Here is a 22,792-nt window from a genome sequence, read left to right as displayed (position 1 = left end):
ATCGGTGGGACGAACCGCAGTTTGGGCACCGCGAGCATATATATATCTATGACCGCGAGGGCTATGACAGACAGCTGGGAGACGCAGATCTGTTTGTTTTTACGCAACGGCACTGGGTCGGTGAGACGCGTGTTGCCCTGAGCTCTCTCTGGTAGGTAGACTTTTAGATTTTCACTCAAACTCCTGACAGACACGTGTTTCATTCACTGTTGATGTGTTTTTACACTTTTAGTAATATTCTAGATTGCTGTTTTTTGTTTCAGCACGGTTGGAAAATAATGTGACACCGGCGAAGCGATGAAAATGATCATGATTTATATTGTTGTCGTTGTTTGATGCATTACTAAGTATTAGTTTAGCTACAGTTGGAGCTCGGTTGATTATTTACACACAACACATGGACGCAAATTTCCTGAGTCCCTGGTTCGATTCCCGGTGATGGACCGAAAGTGATCAGTTCTTAAAACTATTTTTCTGTTTCTGTAGCTGTTTATGACGTGCAAATACACAGTTGTGGCAAAAAATAGGACTTTGTTGAAACGTTCAAAAAGTTGCAGATCGTTGGCCCCTGTCGGCCACCGTACAAGATTCATGATTCACGAGTTTTCAATTTGGTCATACAGTTTGTGCAGTGAAATGCCAAGTGTCTGTTCTCAAAGCTGTGCAATAAAAATGAGACATTATAAAAGGCCAAAACTTTAAGAAACAATCGAAAATGAGCACAGAAAAGTCACACACTGTCATAAATGAGGAGGTAGAGATCTTAAATCAAAATGCAATTTACATTGTACAAGTGTGCAATTGTAGGTGTGTTATTTTCATATGATGTAGTGTTATCAGGTATGACAATGTATGGATGGTTGAAAGCAAAACTGTCATAGTGTTTCTTATGTTTAGGCTATATTATCCTTGTTTAAACTGTAATTAACATGATTTAAGGATGGGGTTGATGTATAAAATTTTAGTGAAATATATCTTTTGCAAATTTCATATGAACTATAGCCTTTAAAAATATAAATTATGTCATTTTATTGCATTTAAAAAAAATCAGTCAAGTTGAAAACTGCACTGCATGAGTTGAATTGCAAATTTCAGCTGGTTACAACAACTGCATCGGTTAAAACTGAGACACAGGGCAGATAAAATAATGCAAATGCTTCAGTCGATGACACGGGATTTTTGGCAGACAATAATGCTTTTGGTACAACACCAGTCCAGACATTTGCTGCATGCCATTCACCTCCTTGTTCCCACATTTCCTGTCTATCTACACTGTCTCTATGAAATTATGTCATTAAAATACCTCTTTGGAATGTCTAACACCTGGCATTTTTTTCTAAACATTCCAGTGGTTGGCAAATATTTGTTTATATATAAACTAGTATAGAGTTTATATGTACACTAATATATAGTTTAACAGTTAACCACAATTGTTTTGAGGTTTTGCCCTGAGAAAAATAACTTTTCAATACAACACTATCAGCTTGGTTTGTGATGCCAAAACATTTCAGTATTTTCATGCATTTTAAAATGAAATGAATGAAGAAAGTAGAAGGAAAGTACAATGAATTTAATTTAGCAGTTTTATTTAAAATGTTTCAGAGTAAAACTAGAGTGAGCACACCCCTGCACAATATCACTTAAATGCCACACAATTTAAAAATGAATAATTTCTCAGTAGTTGCACTATAGCTTAAGTTGAAAAGTAGAGTATTTGCTCTTGTGAACAGATAGAAGTTAGAAAATCTGTGATTATTGGCGCAAAACTGAGTACAGCTGTTAATTTCGGTTGGCCTATATGCACTAACAGGGTTGTAAAGTTGTCTCTGAACATCAGAACCTATTCAGTTTTATACGTTTGCCTTCGTATTTGCGTTATGACTCCTTATGGAAAAGAATTCCCAGACAAAATTAAAAATATGATTGTGAGACTTCACAAAGACGGAAAAAGAACTGCTTCACTTTTGACACAAGACCTATTAGTGGAAATCAGTGTGACAATTTAGACAGTGGGAAGGACTTTGCATGACATCAAGCTGTAAAGACAGCATCCAAGAAAGATCAAACTTTGCTGAAATGCTTGAAAAGAAGCCCGATGAACACTGGGGGCACGCTCTTTGGCCAGTCGTGGCTCTGCAGGACGACAACAGTGAACCGTGGAGGTGGGAGTGGGATGGTATGAGCTGGCATGAGTGTGCAAGGTGTTAGGATGGGGATCATATTTATAGATGGCAGCATGAAACCCTTTGCATATCAAAAATACTCACTGACAAAATGACTCCCAGTCTTCAGAAGAAAAATATTCCAATTTAACAATGAAATCACAGTTTATCTATAGAAGTGGGCCTGATGTGACTTCCATAAAACACCTTTGAAGTGAGGGAAAGGCAGAGTAACGTACGTACCCATCTGGCAAAGAACTGCTGGAAAAATAGTTCCTGAGGATTGATGTTGGGCAATAATGGTGCCATCAGTGCAGAAGAAGATTAAGCATGATGTTAAAAACAAAGGAAGACGCATGAAGATTCCTTCAAGTGCAGACTTGTTCCACCCACCATAGAAGTAATTTAATTACTGTAAGGTGAGGCAATGTTGAAATATTTGGCATTTAAGTGATACACAGGGGCTGTTCTCACGTCTGTTAGCTGTGTAGGTGTTTATGAGGTCCACCTACACAGTCAAAGGCAATCCAGTACAAAATTCCAATGATCGTACTGAACCTATGACCTATTGTCTGAGACGAAGTTACCCCGAGGAGATAGTTCATTAATTCAGCCAGCTGCTATGTTAAAGGACTGATACATCAGTCAGAATAAACCAGTGATATGAACCCGTTTTACTAGTAACACTTATATTCTTCTACAAATGACGAATGCAGCCCTCCTTAGTGATGTTTCTACTTGCGCTGACCACATGAAAATACATTTGTGATGCTTCTACGTTTCTGTTTTGTTGTCAGAAAACTGCCGGCTTATGTTTTCTGGTGGGTGCGTAACATTTCCCTGCCATATTTGTCAAAAAGCACTTTCAGGTCTTTCTATGTAGCATTTACAAGCCATATATTAACTTTTTAAAAATGATTTTTAACCCACTATGCAGCTGCAGACATTAATGAACACTTACACCACCTAAAATATAGTTTACAGAGCATTTATTAACAGATTTTAATGAGTCGAATTAACATCTTTGACTCATGGTATTGCAATCTGAATGATATGCTTTACAAGATTTATTGCAGAGCTTCTATTTTTAGATTTTGCAAGCAGGTGTGAACAATAATGCTTCCATTTCACACCTTGGTTTTGAATTAAAGGAAAATCTGGAGTTGTGTCACATTAGTGTCACCAGCACATTGAGCTTTTAGCGATATCAGAGTATAAACTTCACCTGGAAAGAATTGATCCCAATACACCCAATTACCCATGCTAATCCACTTTATGAAGCCACACTGGCTCAGACTGCTGCGTTTCATGTTGGCTGATACATTTCCTATGTTGCAATGCCAAGCAGCAAACTGTGAGAACAGCACTCTGATGCTCATATGTGGTAGTGAAACTTGTGTTAATGCATAGGAAGCATTTTTTTGAAAATGGTGCAATGTAACCACTAAATTTGTCACTTTCCTGTGCTGAGTCTTCACATATCTCTTCAGCGTTCCACAGTGCACTGTGAGGGGTCGACGTGAATGAGAGATCGGTTCGGTTGGTGTTCATGGAGTGGAATCCAGCTATGGTTTGCCTGATCTGGGCTGGACTTTTCCTGGGTAACGTTCAGGATTATCTTGGTTTCAATGCTCCACAGCAGCAGATGTGATGATGATGTGCTGATATTTGTGCTACTAGTGGTCAGCAGATGCAAACTATAACTGGAGCGGCTTTCAGCTCTCTCTTCTGTTGACTGTTCAGTACCTGCAATGCATCATGTGGCAGAAATAACCAATTCAGTGGCTTCTGGCGATCTACTGATGCCCTATTCAGCATTAAGCTCTAAACATTTGTTGAAAGGTTTCAGGCACGATTCAGACATTATAAGACATTCCAAAACAATAGAATGGTACGTTCATATTAAAGTTTCTTTTGTTCTTTGAAAAAGTCAATAATAAAAGCAACACCAGCAGTTGCAGCACCTTGTCCCATTTGTGCAGTTTATGGACAGAACATCTATGTACTTCCTGGTTAGCATTCTAACAAAATAAATGTCTTTTAATGGTTTTTGTATTTTTTTAAAAATATTTACAGTTGCTTTACAAAATGTCTCTTGTTTTGTGAAATTATTAAAAAATATGCAAAAAAAATCACAGAAAATTGCATTAATTTATACATTACCTGCAAAAAAAAGAAACAACAGCAATACAGCACATAATATACAAAGCTTTATTTTTACAATTTGGTCTTTGTTCGTTTACCATATATGACTGTAAAATCACATTATTTGACTGTAATTAACTAAAAAAAACAACGTTTGTAATTTTTTCACAATTTTTACAGTTTGTTTTGTCACAGAATTCTACTGTCTCTACATATCAGACTTTTTTCGGCACCCTTGCTGCAAGATTTTTGCTTTAACTCTTGAATTAGAACCTTGATATCTTTTTCAGATCACTAGCAACTTCACTTTAAAAATGCCAAGGTGACATTTCACATTATAAAAGTGAGAGTCAGTTCAAAACAACTATCTTGTACCATCTTGTCTGAGCTTCCGTTGAAGCTTCAAGGCAAAGAGCTGTTGTAGTTGTAGATATTTGACAAGATATATCATATTCAATCAGATATAACCAATCTAAGGTCTATTTTAAGATGCAAGTCCTGGCATGCGGGAAGAAACTTTTCTTTTTCCTTTGTTACTAATCTGTCGCGTTGTATTGTGTTTGCTGCCATGAAAGAGCAAGATCTGTATGAATCTTGCATGATGTTCTTCTGCTTTACAACTTGTGTATTTTGAAAAAAATCTATTTAAAAATCGGATCCATGCTTTTTTCTTTAATCTGGAGATTTAAAATAACAACACATTTTCAATTCCTTACTGAGGACTTGCAGCATCTGCTTCTCCATGCCATTAACTCCAGCTTCTCTCCACCTCCAGTCCTACCTCCAGCTGTTATCACTACGACCTCCGGGCCTTTCCCTCGACCTCCAGGGCTGATCGGCTGCGAGTTCATGTATTGGGGTAACGTCACCTGTCGCTGGGAGCCCGGAGACTCCACCACGACCAGCTACACCCTGCAGATTCAGAGGACACCCAGGTGCAAGCAAACGTTGATGTATTTTGAAAAAAATGCACACTTTGAGCAATTCAATAGTCCAACCTAGAATACTGGAGAATAACAGATAGATGACAGATTAAAGGAAAAACAATATCAAATTTTGTGTTTTAGATTCTCTTTATACAGTGCTTAACAAATTTATAGCACTACCTGTCATAAAAATGAGAAAATGCAAATATTTTAAAAGGTAGTGTCTACAGATACGGACCCGTACACGTAAACACATATATTCACATATATTAACCAAAAATTCTAATATTTTGTATGACCTCCTTTGGCCCTGATAACATCTCACTTTCTTTTATGTACCTTTCGGCAGTCTCTTTTGTTATAGTTTCTAGCTGTTCCCAGAGACTTGTTTCGGATTAAACTTATGTTCGATCTATTTTTGAATTCAGTAAATCCCAGATCTGTTCAATAGGATTCAAGTCTGGACTTTGACTTGGCCAGCCCATCACTTCCAGTCCTCCAGATTCCTTTTTCTTGGTCCAGTCATCTGTACAGCTTTGAAGTATGCTCATTGTCTTCTTGGCATATGAGCCCACAACTATTCAGGTTCAATCCAGAAGGGATTCCATGAAGCACCAAGATGCTGTGGTAGACCTTAGTGTTCATGATATCATCCATTTGAACTAATTTTCCCTTCCTGTTTCCACAAGTGGAACCTCACACCATAGTGGAATCTCCACCATGTTTTATGTTTGGGTTCAATGCATCTAATATCAAAACGTTCTCCAACTTTTCTGCATTCAGAGACTCAAAACTGAGCTAAAAGAACTTTCCTTAATCAGGAGACCAGAAACACACTTCCAAGCAAATTATACATTTGCTGCATGACTTCTGGGTTTTTACTGATGTTTTGTTTAAAACTTCTGCCCACTTTCAAGCGAGTGACAGAGAAACAAGTTCAGTTATTGCAAGTTTAATTTGCGTTATCAGTCTGTTTTATTATCAGTTAGATATTCTTCAGAGAGATGATGACAAACAGGTTTCATTTAGCCTTTTTGATCACAGTGAAATTCAACTTGAAGAGGCCTTTCGTAGTGCTGAAAAGAATTTTCCACTGAGCGGCTGCCGAACAGGAAACAGGCTGATACTGTCTTAGATGAGGGCAGTGATGGTTGGCACTGTCGCCTCACAGTGAGAAGAGTTCTGCAGGATGGCTGTTCTTTGTGCAGTTTGCACCACACTGTGCTCCTGTAGGTGTATTTGCAAGTTTGAGCTGGCATTATTATTTTTATTTTGTGTTTATCAGCTCTGAATCTACCACTGTGCAACGCCTTGACAGTGGTTTTGATGCAATTTAAAGATGAGAGCCACGCTGTCAGTTTTACAGACAACGCTGTGAGATGTTTCATTGCCCAACCCAAAATAAGCTGCCTCACAATGTTTTGAATGGAGATAACAATTCTAATATGTCTGCTTGCCATGTGTGTGTGTGTGTGTGTGTGTGTGTGTGTGTGTGTGTGTGTGTGTGTGTGTGTGTGTGTGTGTGTGTGTGTGTGTGTGTGTGTGTGTGTGTGTGTGTGTGTGTGTGGTCTTGTGATGTGCCTGCAAGGATATGTGTGCGTCTGAAACACGTGCATGACTGAACATGCATCTGTCTGGCTTGGTTGTTTTGTGCTGGTTATTTTTTACTCACTAATGAAGAGTGTTTCTGTGTTTGTGTAGAATCGGCTCTCCGAAGATGTTCACCTGCACCACGCGTGACACCAACTGCACCGTAGGACTCGGTAGCTCCACAGTGAGAATTATCTTCTGCATCACCATCACAGCACACAGTGGAGGTCGAAACATTTCATCCCTTCCTCGATGTCAGCCCGGCAGGACAGAAGGTGAGGCCGTCGTGCTTCCTCTGCTCATGCCATCGTCGTCCGTCTCATTCTTCTTCCTCACTTTTCTGCCCCCTTGTCTTCTTCAGTGATTTTGCCTCCAGCGATTTTGAACAGCGTAAAGCCTGTCCATGGCTCTTCTCAGTGTCTGAACATAAGCTGGAGCCGCAACTTGCTCGTCTTTCCCGTGTCTAAGTCCGAAATCAAAAACGGAAACCTGGATTCTCAAATCGAGTTCACTGTCCAGGGACAGGTGAGTCACTTCCTCAATATCCTCACATACAAAATCCCACACATGGGTGCCATTTTTCAAAGTTAATCAAAAAATTTCCAGTATTTAAACCCCAAGACATCCTTTTTCTCCTTCTTCTGGCTTTGTAGTACGTCACTTTTCTTGATATTGTAATGTTCCACGGATATTAAAATTTTCCTCAGCATTCTCAACAGGCAGAACAAATTAATCCTCACTGTGCTTCATCTTCTCCACCTTGTACAGCTTGACGTTCAGGTCAGAAATGTGACCGTGACGGATTACAGGATCCTGGTTTGTCTCTTCAGACCCGACACCTCATACATCGTCCGGCTTCGCCATCGTTACCAGGGCCCTGCCAGCCCGTGGAGCCCGTGGAGCAACGCACTTCAGGGAAGGACAGGAGAGGACGGTGAGCTGAGATGATACAGTCCTACATAATAATGAACCCAGTTCTGATTCATAGAAAGATGATAAAACAGAGAAGAGAAGGTGTGTGCATGTGATACTCATAATTTCTACAAGTTAAAAATAACACCTACATAAACATCTCATTCTTCTGTGCAGCATATTTTAGTCTAAAGAGAGCAGCTTCTTTAAGGAATACAATTGAAGCTGTCAATGTGTAAGCAAGACAGCAGAAAAGCAGCAGAAAACAAATAAGTCTGCACCTTTTTCCATCCAGTTTTGCTGTTTTGTCACTGTGTCACTGTTTTGCCGATGACATCCCACTTTATACCTAAAACAATCACCATTGTCACCAACTGCATCACAGAAATAAAGTCCTGGCTCCAAGAAACTTCCTCAAGCTAAATTGTGACAAGTCTGAAATCATCATAATCGGTCCAAAATCACCAAATCCATCTACAATATCTCCCTCAACACTGACAGTTCCCCTCACAACTCTACTCACGTCCCCTCACATCAGAAATTTCAGTGTCATCTTTGGCCAAACCCTAGCAAATCACTAAAACAACCTTCCTCCACTAAGATAAGATAAAATAAGATAAGATAAGATAAACTTTGATTCCTCAACAGGAAAATTCACATGTTACAGCAGTTGGATACAGATAAGGCAAGAAGAAGCATAAGAATTATGAAAGCAGTTATAAAAAAAAATAAAGCGGTAATTAAAAAGGTCTTGCAGAGTAGTAATAGGTAAATTTACATATGGATAAGTACAGTTATGGGATAGGCATGCATAGGGATAGGCACACATACGACAAGATGAACTGACATATTTTCAGGCATGGCATGGAGGATAATATACCCACAATTCTATTATTGCAGTCAAAAAACGTTCTTGGTGGAAAAGGCCATAGGTTAACATGATATTATTACACAGAGCTGTAAGAGAACAGTGCTTAAAGAAAGACCTGATCTATGACATAATGTATATAATCTTTGTTGCTCCATCTGAGTTGATAGAGACATGACAGGAAACAAGAAGGAAAAGAGAGAGCGTAGCTTGACAAACAACAAAAACACTTAGTACTATGAATATTTGTCCCCAAACCAAGAAAATCTGTGCCAGATTTGTTGATAATCCCGTGCCTGTTCCCTGATTCTGTCCCTGATATCCAGTCTTTTAGGAATCATACATCATCTATAAATAAACTGCAGCTTTTATAGCAGTCGTTATGAAATGCTGTCATGTTTCCCTCTTGTGTTTTTGGAGAAAGAGAAGCCTTAAGGGTAAAAACCACTGCAGCAGAAGGCAAATATGAATTATTTTCTTGTTTTCACAGCCGGAAGAAAGTGCCACTGTATTCCTTCCATGTCCTGGTGTGTCTCCTTTTATTTATTCTAATCATATTTTAATATGTTTCCACCTACCAGCTCCCTCTGCAGCACCAGTGTTCTGGAGACGAGTGAAACACACTAACAGAGATGGATGCAGGCTCATCACTTTGCTTTGGAAGGTGTGTGTTTGTGTGTTGAATCGTACGAGTCGTGAGTGCCGGTGTAATGTTTTCTGACTAGCGCTTCGAACTGTAGAGTTTACAGTTTAATAATCTTTGCGATTTGATTAGTTCTTAATCATCATCTCCCCAAATGCTGTCCCCTAATTTGTTTATGTGTCTCTCTTGGAACTACGCATTTATTGGATTGCTGTTTGATTCAGGTTGAGAGCAAAACATAGTCCACTAGAGAAAGAAAAAGAAAGAATAAACTCTCATAAGTCTGTGTTTATGCGCAGGATTTTCTGATTAAAATCTTCATCATATCACAGCACACTTACTTTAACTCTGTTTTTTTCTTTTCTTTGTGTTTTCACCATTCAGCCCTTGTCTCACTTTCTGGCCAACGGCAGAGTTCTCTCCTACAATGTGACTTGTTGGACAGAAGATGCTCAGGTTTTGAGCGATCACGGGAGTTGCAAAGATTTGCAGAGTTCAAGTACTTCCTGTAGCTTGTTACTACCTGCCAAACGTTGCTCCTGCACTCTGACGGCGTCCACCTCTGTAGGAACCTCACCACCAGCCCTAATGCTGCTCCCTGGAGCTTATGAGATAGGTAGGCCAGCAGTTGAACATTTGAGCACAGTCATGGCGGTCATTCCACCTCAATTCAAATACCCCATACCCTGATTTTTTTAAGTAGTGAATATTGTTTGAGTTGATCATATGTAGTCAAAGATAACATTAGTTTTTGAGCTAAAATTTTTTAAAGAGAGGTGGAATCCTGTTGATTTTGTGTGTCTTTTTTTTTGGCGTCCATCTGTAGAGCAGTTTTAAAGTGCCATAACTTTAGAAAAAAATGTAGCTACAGCCCTGAAAATGTTCAGGTTCATTGAAATGTACATGTGGTCCTTCATGGTGCAACCCTGCTTTGATAGAATAACACAAACCAATAATCTGATGTTGCAAATTTGTTAAAAAATGTCAATATTTCCGTCTACTTTGATATTCCACCAACCACAAAACCTTTATTTTCCATCCTATGAGGCAGATGTTTTTTTTTCTCCTGTGATTGGCACCAATAAGAGCTTTAAAATGTAGAATATGATGCCAGTCAGAGGCATACTTTATGAGAAAAAAGTATAAAAATTAGATGTTTTGCACTTATGGCCAACATCTGAACATGAATTTAGCAGGTATGATGGAGGAAACCAACTGGAAGAGTTACATTGTTCACTGGACTGACAGAAAAATATGGTTCCATCATTAAAGACCATGTCTACATGTTAATGTTCCTGAAAAATTTCAGGACTTTAGCTACATTTTTTCTCAAGCTATGACACTTTGAACATTGCTCCACAGATTGGCTCAAAGAAAACAATGCAAAAATCAGCATGACCCCATCTTTAGAAATTTTGAACTCAAAAACTAATATTTTCTGTGACCCCAGAATTACAATGTATGAGAAACAAACATCAGATGGTCAGGTGTAAACTTTAAAAAAAAAAAAACTGAGGTGGAAACACCTATGGATGCTAAACTGCATCAAGGGCAAAGACACATTGCAGAGTTACTAAACAGATTAGTTGAAATATTAGAAAATCCTTGACAGTCAAAGTGAATAGCATTGATTATATCATTACAGGGACACCTGTAGAGGGCGAGGATACAGTGAGCAACAAGTGTACAGTCAGACTGGGTCAGAATATTGCAATCTTATGGGTTATTCCTGGTATGCAGTAGATAGTGCCAACCAAAAGTGGTCCAAGGAAGGACAACTGGCGAACCAGCGAAGGGTATTCTATGGGATCCACTTCCTGTCCTGTCCTGCTGATGAACTAGTGTGTCAATGCTGACCCTCACAGAAAAATGGGCACATGAGCACCAGAACTGGACAACTGGGCAATGGAAGAAGATGGTCTGATCTAATGGACCACCTGGATGATGGCAGTTTGACAGTGATTGATTGTGTTTGCAATGTTCTGAGTCGAGAGTTCATGCTAGCAGTATTCCCTGTTGGCAGTTGTCATTTTTAGCAGGGTGATGCCCTCGGCCACACTACAGAAATAGACCGGGAATGATTTTGAGGCGTGTGACAAGGAGTCCAAAGTGTTGACTTGGCTTTCTAATTCCCTACATCTCAATACCATCATGCTTCTGTGAGATGAAAGCCAGCATTTCCAAGAAATATCATGCAGGTGGTTTTAATGTTGTGGCTGACTAGTGTAAATACACATCCGCACTTTTTGTTTGTGTCGTGATGAAAAACTGTAAACAATCAGTTGACCACAGGTATTGCAAAGATGTGTTAGTGCAGTAACAAGTCAAGTTAATTCATCAAAGTCTGCTTCACATACCTGTAGATATAAAGGTAAATTACACAACAATCACTTGGAACAATATATTAGCAACATTTTAGCTTAAGATTTCCCCCATTGCGCCTTTGTTAGCAAAAAGGTCATCATATAAAAGCGAAATGATTCATCATAATTCATTAAATCCCACCTGAGCAGTTATAATAATAAATCCTGTAATTACAAAGTGCTGACAGGTTACACTCCAGGGAGCAGCTGACAAATGCTTGTTACACGTCTGACAGAGAGGTTGATTTGTTTATGTTTAAGCAAACAATAACTGCTGCAAAACTTCTTAAACATATTTCCTCATTTGATGTGCAGCCGATGAAAGCAGTGAGCGTCCTTCATGATTACCAGTATAGCAGTTGTTAGAATGCCACTTCTTCTGAATTGTTACCTCCACAACTTTGTGCTGTTGGAACAAAAACTAGATACCTCTTAGACAAACTAATGTCCAACTTCTTTGTGTCTGACAACACGCCAATCAGGCTAGTGTTATGCGGCGATCATCCATGTTTGTGAGGCTCCTTCAAGGTCTCTGTCATTATTTTTCTGTTTTGTCCGACAATATGAATGGCTTCAAACAGAGACTGTCTGACACTGTGTGTTATGATCCCTGTTTGAAAGACGAGACAATACAGAAGAGAAGTGTGGTACAGTGCAAACAATGGAATGAAGAAACTTATTTATAAAACACATTTAACAAACAAGTGCTGGATAATAAAAACAGCAAACCATAAAACACAATGATGACAAGACAAACCTGAATAAAAAAGACAATGCAATAGTGAAGAATAAAAGATTCAGCACAATAAGACACGAAGTGCCAAGCTCCAAAGAGAAGAGTCTTTAGCTGCAACTTAAAAGTTTTTCACGTTTGACCAGTTTCTTACATGGAAGTACAAACTGCTCCAGACATCTCAGAACATCTGAGAGTTTCTAGTTGTTCCACCTCACTACTCCAACTTGATTGTGATCATGCAAGAGTTCTTCTAATTGTAATGGTGTCAACTCACTTAAAAACAACAAATAAAATCCTAAAATCCCTCCTGAACTGGACAGGAGGCCAATATTGGATGTTACATGAGATGACTGCTCTAGATTCACATACAAAACAATGAAATCATCTAACTGCGTGGTAGCAAAGGTAACTTTTCCAAAAGCTTAAAGTCCACCAAGCCAACCTGTCAATCACATTTCAAGGAGTTATCAAAAGTAGCAGTGCCTTCGGGGTCTTTCAAAGGGTCCAAATGACCAAAATCAAAGGTATCAGTATGATTTTCCTTAATATTGAGAAAGTTTAAACCCATCTAGACTTAAATATCTTTTCATTTCATTTCATTTTATTCTTTATTTCTTTCATTTGTAAAGTAAAAAGAGTGTTTTATGAAAATACAAACATTGTCTAACTAGAATGAAAGGGAGCAGAAAGAAGACATCTTTCAAAAAGCTCTACTGAGTCTTTGTAAAATAATGAACAAGTAGTATGAGAACCCTGTTCCCTGCTGTTTTATTAGCAGACAACAGTAAGAAGGTCCCATTATTGTAAGCATCGTTCAAAGTATTCTCTCACTAAGATTAAATTTCACCAAAAAGACCCACTAGTAATCCTACAGACCAACCAGGATACTTGAAAGTCTTGTACAATGTTTGTGGTGCAAACTTTATTTATATAATTAGTCATTTGCTCTGTATTTAGTTTGATTGATAGTTTGAATAATCATCCATTTGTAGCAACATCTTTCTCTTCTCCATCTCTTCAGAGCCTCCATCTCCGGGCCAAATCGCTGCAAGGCCGCTGGATGACGGCAGCATAGAAGTTAATTGGACGGCTCCCGTTAAGCAGCCAGTGAGCGGCTTTGTGGTGGAGTGGTTCGCCGTCACTGAGGAAAAAAGCAGCATCCTGCACTGGGAGAAAGTCAACAGCTCCTGCACAACGCTGGTCATCACAGGTAGTCAGGCAGTAACTGCAATTTGTGTTGTAATAGATGTTAGTAGTACTGAAATTACGAAGCAGTCGCCTCAGAACATCCTCATACTCAATTAAAAAGTTGCCAACTGATGTGCTGATCCCTTACAAGTGCTTTTCTTCTTGCTTTAGACGGAGTGAAGCCGATGGAGCGGTACGCTGTTTCTGTGAAAGCGCTATATGGTGAACAAGATGTTGGGAAAAACAAGACGATCCAGATTTACACAAGACAAGGAAGTGCGTTATCTTACGTCTCATGGCGAGCTTTTTGATTGTTGTTGGCCTTTTTTAGGATATTACTGAATTACTGTGTAAAAAGATCTCATGAAAACACCAAAGAGTCCATCCATCCATCCATCCATCCATCCATCATCTATACGCTGCATAATCCTCATTACAGTGCTGGAGTGTGTCCCAACTGACTTGTTTTTGGACTGTGGGAGAAAACCCACACATACACAAGGAAAACATGCAAACTCCACGCAGAAAGATCACAGGTCCAGGATGTGAACCAGGGATCTTCTAGCTGCGAGGCAACGGTGCTAACCAACGAGCACACCAAACAATGCATAGGTTGATTTGTTCAAAATGAAAGCTGACATAAATATAACAAAAAGAGGTCACAGATGTGTCATATCTTTTCATTTTTCCCCAAAAAGCTCTATAATTACCAAAAACATCTGCAGCACTGTTTTTATTTTAGCAAACATTACCCAAATGGCGCACTCATCAGGGACTATTTTCGGGTTTTTGTACTCCTGCGAGCATTTACATCAGCAGGATGATGTGTGTGGGTTTCATAAATAAACTCCAGAACAGCACTCGTGTTTCTCATAATGAACAAACATGTCACTCAGTGGAATTATTTTTCATTGGACTACAGTGGACATCGAAAAGGAAATATGAGTTTAGCTCTACTGGTGATAAAATACCAGTTTTATGTTGGTTTTAGTCATTTTTTGTTGGAATAGTTCAGAGTAAGAAAGAGAAGAAAGTATTGCAAAACTCTGCTGAAGATAAAAATCACAATGGTGTAATTTCAGCTGAAAATAGAAAGTATATGCTGAAAAAGTAATTTTAAAAAGGCCAAAAAGCAAAGATGCATTACTGATTGCACATTTTAAGATACTACTATTTGTTACTTCTTACTGTAATACTTTCCTGCTGGATTTACAAGAGTAGGAAAACATTTTCCTCCGTCCAACCACAGCTTTCATGAAGTGAACCTTTTAAAAGCTTCTTGTTAAGTGCTTTATAAATGGGATTTCATTCTCAACGGACCAAAATCGATTAAAGCTTGTTAGGCTGATATAAAAGCTGACGACTTCATGTGCACGTGATCGATCAGCTCATCACTGGTGAGCATGATGAGGCCAAATGTCAAAAATCTGGCCAGAAAAATAAGAATTTAAAGCTTTATAATTGATTCCAGATGCGGCTTTTGTAATACTTTTTGTTGGCTCAGTCATTGCTGCTAAGCTGACTAAGTCGTGACAATAATCCAGACCACAAGGAGGTGAGAAAAAAATAACCACAAACCAAAACTGTCTTCCTCTTCCCTTACAAACAAGGCAAACAGAGCTTAGTCAGATCTTACATTATTTGTAAGATTCTGCCTTTTAATGTGGGCCGTTGCTTTATTTGCTCAAATTATTTAATTACGCTGCAGGTCCTGACTGTCTGCTGTCACTGTGCACCTGCAGCCTGGAAAAACAAATAAATCAGTCTAATACTTGACTAATTTTTATCCTTTAGGCCAATTTAAATATTTAGGGTTGTCTTATTTTATTGTTTTGTTTGTTAATTTGTTTAAAATGTAAATGCTCCCATTACTTTAATTGTTATTGCTATTTTTTGGGCTAATTTTATTGCCTTATTTGTGTGCCCACATCTTTTATTCTCTTACTTGCTTGTATCGTAGAGAAAGCTGACATGTATTCAGAGTTTTTACAGATTTTAGCAGCATCACCAGCTCACTAAATGCTCTGTGTCCACGCAGCGCCATCAGCTGGTCCTGGTGTGAAAGTGCTGTGGATCGCCGGCAGCTCGGTGGAGCTCAGCTGGAGTGTTGTACCTGTGGAGCTGCTTCGCGGTTTCATCCGCAACTACAGTCTCAACTACACAACCAGAAACCAACCGGCAAGGAGTGAGTGATTCCAAACACTGAGGCACAGCAGGCCTACGCACAAATCCATTAAAAAGGCTGGCGGAAAGCGTCTATGTTAGGATATTTTAGTGTAATCTGAACATGAAACTGAAATATTTGGTTTAAAGTGACATTTCTCAGCTGCAATCAGATGGATTGCTGTCAGTAGTGGAAGAGATGTCTGAGTTGCACATGATGCTGAGGGTGGAAGAAGATTTAGATCAGCGCTGTCAAACTCATTTTAGTTCAGGGGCTACAGGCCAATTTGATCTTAAATGGGCTGGACCAGTAAAATCAGAGCAGAATAACTAAGAAATAACGACAACTCCAAATATTTCCCTTTGTTTTAGTGCAAAAAAAGTACAACTACATCCTGAAAATGTTCATATTGAATTTAATATCTTTTTGCAAAACATTATGAGCAACCTGAAATTTAAAAAAAAAAAGAAGTGCAATTTCAACAATATCATGCCTCAGTTTATCGTTTACACTTTTTGCAACTTACAGATCAGAGTGTATCTACAAAGGTACAAAACGTTTAGTGGCATTTGTCTGGAGGTGAACGATATAGTTTCTAATTTTATGATCAAAACATCTTGTCAAGATCTAGAGATTATTTTAAATTTGCATTCATTTCCACATCTCTGAACTGACACACCAAACAAACTATAGTTTTAAGGAAAAGGCTAAGTTACCCCCTTGCCCTGTAAATGTATGAAATTTATAGGTAAAAATTATACATAGAAGTTGTGGCGGTGCATGAACAATAAAGTTCCACCAAACCAAACTCTTTTGTACTGAAGCTGCTGACTGACCTTATATTGCACAATACCTTTAAATATTTTCACAGTAGGTATTCATTTTCACCTCTGTAATTTTTACACTGATTTAGTTTATTAACTAGCTGACTTAAAACACTGCTTCTTATTTGTCTTGTTGCATTTATTACCTATGACTGGCACCACTTTATAAAATCTGTATGTTACTGTTTTACTGTTACTCACTAAAACACCAAGTCACATTCCGTGTACGTAAAAACCCTACTTTGGCAATAAAACCTGATTCTGATTCTGAACGTGAAGGTACCAATATAGCATTGAAAAGTCCAGCTAAAATGAAAGCATTAGCAGCAAAATGTAGTTAAAGCCTTAAAGTAAAAACACCGCTTTGGTCCTTGTGAGCCTCTGGGATGAGAGTTGAAGCATCTATAAGAACTTAAAGAGAAGTTTAGTTGTTTTTTTTTACTGAAGTCTGTAGAATAAAAATGATCTGGATGACTGAGAATCTGCACAGATACACTACATTTTCCTAAAAACTGTGTCAAAGAAGGCAAGAATAAACAAGATTTTCTCATCTTTGAGTCCCTTTGAGGATAGCATTAACACTTAGAGCAAGAATACCTTTTAAAGGTTGTGAACATTTCTTGCAGTATTCAGTTTTCTGCCTATTTGTTCCATCTTGATGACTCTCTTACCTCATCATATTTTGTTAATTATGCCTGTTCTTGTTAATTCAGGTGTTTTTGTGCCTGGTCATGCTCACAGCTACACTCTGAAGAATCTGTCACCTGGTGACTACAAGATCTTCATGCGGGCCAACACTGACGCCGGCACCGGAGAAGCTGGGGCTTCGATTGACGTGCACATAGGTGACGTCTGGGGCACACATTCAAACAAACACTGTACCCTTAAATTTATACAAATATATGTATTGTTCTGTGTTTAACCCCTTAAACTTCAGTGTACTGCTGGCGGTACACCTACTAATTTGCATAGGAATTTCAAGAATGTCCGAAGGCTGCAAACGCGATTATACAAACACTATACACCGATGGAAAGCTTAGATTCTCATGAATCCGCAGGTATAAACCACTTTCAGATGCGATTACCACAGCGGGTGAGAAAAACACATTTGTCCGACAAAAACGAATATCCATCCATCCGTTCTCTATACACGGCTTCAACGGACACAGCGCAACTCACATTTCCGGGTTCATTATTACACACAGATGAAAATATTCCACAAAAAACGGCCATAATCCAACCTTTTACATCCGGACAACACAAGCCAGTAACATATTTTGTCCAAAACATGTCCTGAAGTCGGTATAAAATCCACGAATCGGTCGTTTTCAAGGAAATGCACCTCGCGATGCGCGTCCAATATTCCCTGTATTTTTCGTCATTTTTTTAAAATTTAAAAATAGAATATTAGCGATTTTTTTGTACTGAAAATGGCTGGAATTGACTGCCGCTTAAAGGGTTAACTCAACTTTTGTATGTGTGAAGGCTCTGAGGAAATCTCCATTTTGATGTATGTCGTCCTCCCACTCATGCTGACTTCGCTGGTGCTGGTGATGATGGCCTGTCTGGCGCAGAGTAAGATGTAAGATTTCTATCTCTGTGAAACAAACAGACACCAGAATGTACACAAAATCCTGCTTTTATGCTTCAGCCTTCTTTGCACAAAACAACATGGCTGAAAACTTTAGTTTGGAATGAGTTTTCTATTTCTTTTTATGTTTTTTTTTCTTTTTCTGTGATATTTAGAGTGAAACAGAAGCTGTGTCAAGACGTCCCCGATCCATCAAATAGCAGTTTGTCCCACTGGAATCCTAAAACTAATTTAGAGGTAATTTAAGTCTAGTTGTTTAACACTTTCTCTGTCCCGGAAAACCAAACATTTACTTAAAGGTCAAGTGTAGAGGATTTAGGAGGTTCTAAAAGCAGAAATGGAAAATACTATTCAATATTATGTTTTCTGTAGGGTATAATGACCTTAAAATGAGCCATTCAGCTCCTGTACCATCTACAGTAGCCCAGAATGGACAAACAAAGCACTGGTTCTAAGGAGGAACTTTTATGTTTTTACTTTAAAGCAACATCTAAAAAACTCTCTGCAAACTCTTCATAACATAGATGCCACTAAATCCCACACTAAATCACACACATTGGTCCTCTAAAGGAGTCTGCTCTTGGTGTTTTTTATTTTTTTGAAGAAATCACAAGAAAACTGACAGTGAATCGATCCCGCTCCTTTGTATTGTTTGTGTAGCTAAAGCCTTATATAAAGTCTCCTATTCCTGTCCGTCCTAGAGTTCCATGCTGTTCTAAAGAGCAAGCTGTTTTCGGAAATCAGCTATCTGTTTGTTTGGGGTTTTTTTTCTTTTTCTTTAAAGCTCGTGTCCGGAGTTTCCGTTTGTTTTCAATTTATGTATCATTGTTTAACAAAGCTTAAATGTGTTAGTCTAGTTCGATCCTATAATATAATGTTAGTATGACGCGATATGAAAATTTATTCATGAGCTCCGCCTTCCTCTCATAGGCCCCCATGTTATTCCAAAAAGCGCCGGTCGCTGCCGACCAATCAAGTTCGAGCTTCCGTTTGTCATGTTGTCAATCAACGGTTACGCGCACAGCAAGCAAGCCCATGCAGAGAGCTCAGTGAAGCTGACCCAGATCCCACAGCTGTGTGCGAGCTACGTACTACGCAACCGCGCGCACATTTGTTTTGCTTGTGGAGGAGAGAGCATCAGGGCTCAGCAACTTCCAGAAAAGTTACCGATCCCACGGCTTGTCAGGCCAAGAGACTGCAGGACGTTTTTTGGCTCGGGGTGCTCGCGTCGCTCCCCGACCACGGCCTCCATAGCCCGCTTGACGGCTTCGTTTTGATGCCCGACCTCTGGAGGAAGATGTTGGGGCGCCTGGGACATACTCTTCGTCAGAGGAGTCATGCAATTCTGAACTCTAGATAGAAATGAATAAACAATGTAACACATATACACGCATAAATGCACTAAGTTTGATAAACAACGTCATCGAGAGGGATACACGAGTGTAATCACATATTGAAACTTTACTCGTTCGTCCCAGCAGATTCATGTTATTCTGGTATTAGGACAAGTTAGACTCAATACAGAATTCTAACGTAATTCCTTTATTATTGACTAAATGTACTAAATGTAGAAGAGTGGAAAACAGCAAAACAGGCGAGATGCTGCAGCACTCCGGGCACTCCTCTCTCAGGTACTGTGCGCGTGCACAAATAAAGGGGCGAAATCAGAGGAAGGGAGGGTGGGACCACCAGTGTTTTGGGAGACGCTGCGATTCAAACTCCGGACACGAGCTTTAAGTGAAAGTATCTATTTGTGAGCCTTTCTTAAAGGTTCTGTCAGTAAAAAGTAGTGACCTGAGAAGTAAATTCTTGTGACTTGTCGATAATAAGGGAATACAACTAATTTGTCCATTAACTGTAGCACTTTGACACTAAAAGTAGGGATAGAAAAGCTAGTTTCTTTAATTAAAAATGCAGACAAGCTACAAGGAAGAGTCTCACCCCAGCATAGAATATCCAAACGAACAGAAAATATTAACAAGCAGTGAGAAAACTGATCTTTTACTGCTTTTATTCCTGTTGTTTCTTGTGTCTTAAAGTAAAAACTTAAACAGCATGAAGGATGGTTTGTAAAGTTAAGTTCAGTCTTAAGTGTGCAGTGTGGAACTTTTACCGCCCTCTTCTGGCATTTAGACTAATTACAACAATGGTACTGAAGCGCAGTTACGCCTCCGGTGGTTTTCCTTGATGTTGATTACTTTTGTTTTTAGACACAATTCCTCCACCTGAATGTCTGTTTTTAAATTAAAAAATTTTTTTATCTTGAGCATCATAAACTTTATTCTTAAGTTTTTCCACCATACTTCTTACGCCCGTCTTCAGCTGGAAAATCAACTACAGCTGACTGATGTGAAGCACAACAATTCTGATGCACCAGTGTAGAAACTTTGCTGCAGACACTAGATTTAAAGCATTTTATTTCTGTGAAATACAGACACATTATCTGGCACTGATGGACTTTATCAGCATTGATGTAAATACAACAAATGTTCATTTATACGTAAAGGTTCTGTACTCCAACTTTAGGTGTGACTGCACTCAAATTCTAAAATATTTGTGACTGTAATATTCTTTAAATAATTAAATACAAATCTTCAGCTTAGGCCCGATGTTTAAAATTATTCATAACCGTGCAAACCCTTTTCATAGAGGATCTCTGGTTCACCTTGGCAGTGGTAGTGCAGCTAGGACTAGAACAGAGCATCTACTAGAGGGGGTTTGTTATCTTAGTTCAGCATTTAGTCAGTCTGCTTTCTCAGTTAAACAGTGAAAAAGTGCAATTCCATCCCCATAAACATTACAGACTAAGGAAGATTTGCAATATATAAAACCAGCCTCAAGGTTTGACTGGAGTCACCACCAGTGATTACCTTTTATTTATTATCCTCCTCTTATTATCTCACTAATAGCTTTGCATTGTTTTATGAAATGCATTTATTGCTCTGTGGTTGCTCTCTCTCTGATGCAATTACTTTTAATCGTCCCTGCAAAAATGGATGAACAAACCAAACAAATTCTTCAACTTTTGCACAAAACGTCACCAACACTGGGTCACTAGATGGCAGCAATGGCATGATGTTTAGCCTGTGTGCTGGTACAGATTTAAAAACGGCTAAATTTCATGACTGTTTTCTTTTACTCTCAGAGTATGAAGCATCCCGTGGTGCCGGAGAAGCCTGAAATCAAATACTCGCAGTTGATTTTTCTTGGTGAGCTGCAGAACTCTGACCCGGATCAGGACCCCGCTTACCAGAGGGTCCAGACGTACTCCACCCTGAAATCTCCACTTCCAGTTGGAATATCAGAGAAGATGCTCACCAGAAGCTCAACCAAAACCAAGACGACCTCCGTCAAAGATCTCTCCACCTGTCCCTCCACCTACTCCAGCATCCTCCTCCCTCAGCATCCTCCTCCACCCTCCTACCGCAATCAGCCTGACTGGCAGCAAGCCTCCGTCAGCCGTAATAATGGAGTGACAGAGCCTCCCAGTTTACATTTAATTCCAACAGATGAACAGAGATCTCTCAGTCTTTGTCCCAAACAGCATCAAAACCCCTTTTCCTTCTTAAACTTTGACAAAGAGGTTGCTTCACCCAAACATCCTTTTACTCAAAGCAGCTTTAGCTCAGCGCTTTCTCTCCAACCCAACACCTTAACTCACCCTGATGACAGTTTTCCCGCGTCCTTTTCAAGTTTTCTTCCTTCTGTTTTTGTGGATATCTCCTATTGCCCTCTGGAGTGTGACCCTTACAGCCCTTCTGATTAGATTTTTTGGCTTTTAAGTTTTAAATATGCACAGTGGATGCTTATTCAGATGCAGATTTAGTGTTTTAATTCTTCTGTTTGATGGCTTCTTCAAATATAATCCGACTGTAATTGTAAGTTTCTAATTTGAGTGAGATTTTCCTTGAAGCTTATGTCTTAAATCAGCCAAAGTGGACTTTTAATTGTAAGAAAACATACACATAGATTGAACTGCAATTTGCTATTATTAGTTAATGTTGACTATTTTTCTGAGCTGTACAACGGATGCTTTCCATGTTGGACACTGGAATCTTTCTACAAATCTCCAACAATGTGAGCTGGCATCAGTAGGCATTTAAGAACTACTTCGATTTTTGGGGAAATAAATGCATTTATTTTCTTTCTGGCAGTAATTATCGAAAATATGATGCACTTTCGAGTGTGTACAGAAAAAAATTCACTAGATGAAATGTAAAATATATATTTTAGAGACACGGTTATTTGTGATTGATTGCTATATTTCTGAATGTGTTTGAGCCGTTATAAAGTTTGGAAAAATATTATTTTTGACATTTCACAGACACACATTTGATATATATATATGCACTGTATGTTTGAGCCAAAACTTAAATGCTGTGGAACGTACATAACACAATCTGCTACTTGCATAATTAACTTTGAGGATTCCTGTTTTATTTTTCTGCTTGAAGTGCACTGCCCTTTATGAATGTTGCTATTATACATCTGAAACCAACTCAAGATGCTACTAAAAGCTTTAATTTTGGGTTGTTGTTTGTGTGTGAATGTTCACCCGGCAGAAAAAAATATATAAATGGAGAACTTTTGATGTAACCTACAACCTGTCTGCATGTCTAATCTTCCTGTTTATTTCAGGTTATTTCTCTCCGCCAGCTGTTTCTGTTTGTTTGCACTTTT

General features: G+C 38.9%; 1 protein-coding gene across 3 annotated transcripts; it reads left to right on the top strand.

The window, feature by feature from the left end:
- Positions 1-22,715, top strand: LOC110962985 (interleukin-6 receptor subunit beta). 3 transcript variants are annotated; one of them, XM_022211138.2, is made up of 15 exons: positions 2-151; positions 3,653-3,763; positions 5,083-5,242; positions 6,935-7,098; positions 7,185-7,348; positions 7,592-7,757; positions 9,185-9,267; positions 9,631-9,862; positions 13,367-13,555; positions 13,705-13,809; positions 15,572-15,718; positions 17,235-17,366; positions 18,007-18,103; positions 18,268-18,349; positions 21,258-22,715. In XM_022211138.2, the coding sequence occupies exons 2-15, from the start codon at positions 3,712-3,714 to the stop codon at positions 21,876-21,878; spliced, it is 2,394 nt and encodes a 797-aa protein (XP_022066830.1). In that variant the 5' UTR covers positions 2-151; positions 3,653-3,711; the 3' UTR covers positions 21,879-22,715. The 3 variants fall into 3 exon arrangements, with proteins under 3 accessions (XP_022066831.1, XP_022066830.1, XP_022066832.1); XM_022211139.2 differs by lacking the exon at positions 18,268-18,349 and having other exon boundaries at positions 1-151; positions 21,258-21,391; XM_022211140.2 differs by lacking the exons at positions 18,007-18,103; positions 18,268-18,349 and having other exon boundaries at positions 21,258-21,436.
- The last annotated feature ends 77 nt before the right edge of the window (positions 22,716-22,792 follow it).

This window comes from Acanthochromis polyacanthus, chromosome 1 (genome assembly GCF_021347895.1).
Source record: "Acanthochromis polyacanthus isolate Apoly-LR-REF ecotype Palm Island chromosome 1, KAUST_Apoly_ChrSc, whole genome shotgun sequence".
NCBI classification, from domain to species: Eukaryota; Metazoa; Chordata; class Actinopteri; family Pomacentridae; genus Acanthochromis; species Acanthochromis polyacanthus.
Note: the sequence above shows the minus strand (reverse complement) of the source record. Positions and strands in the feature narration are given on the sequence as shown.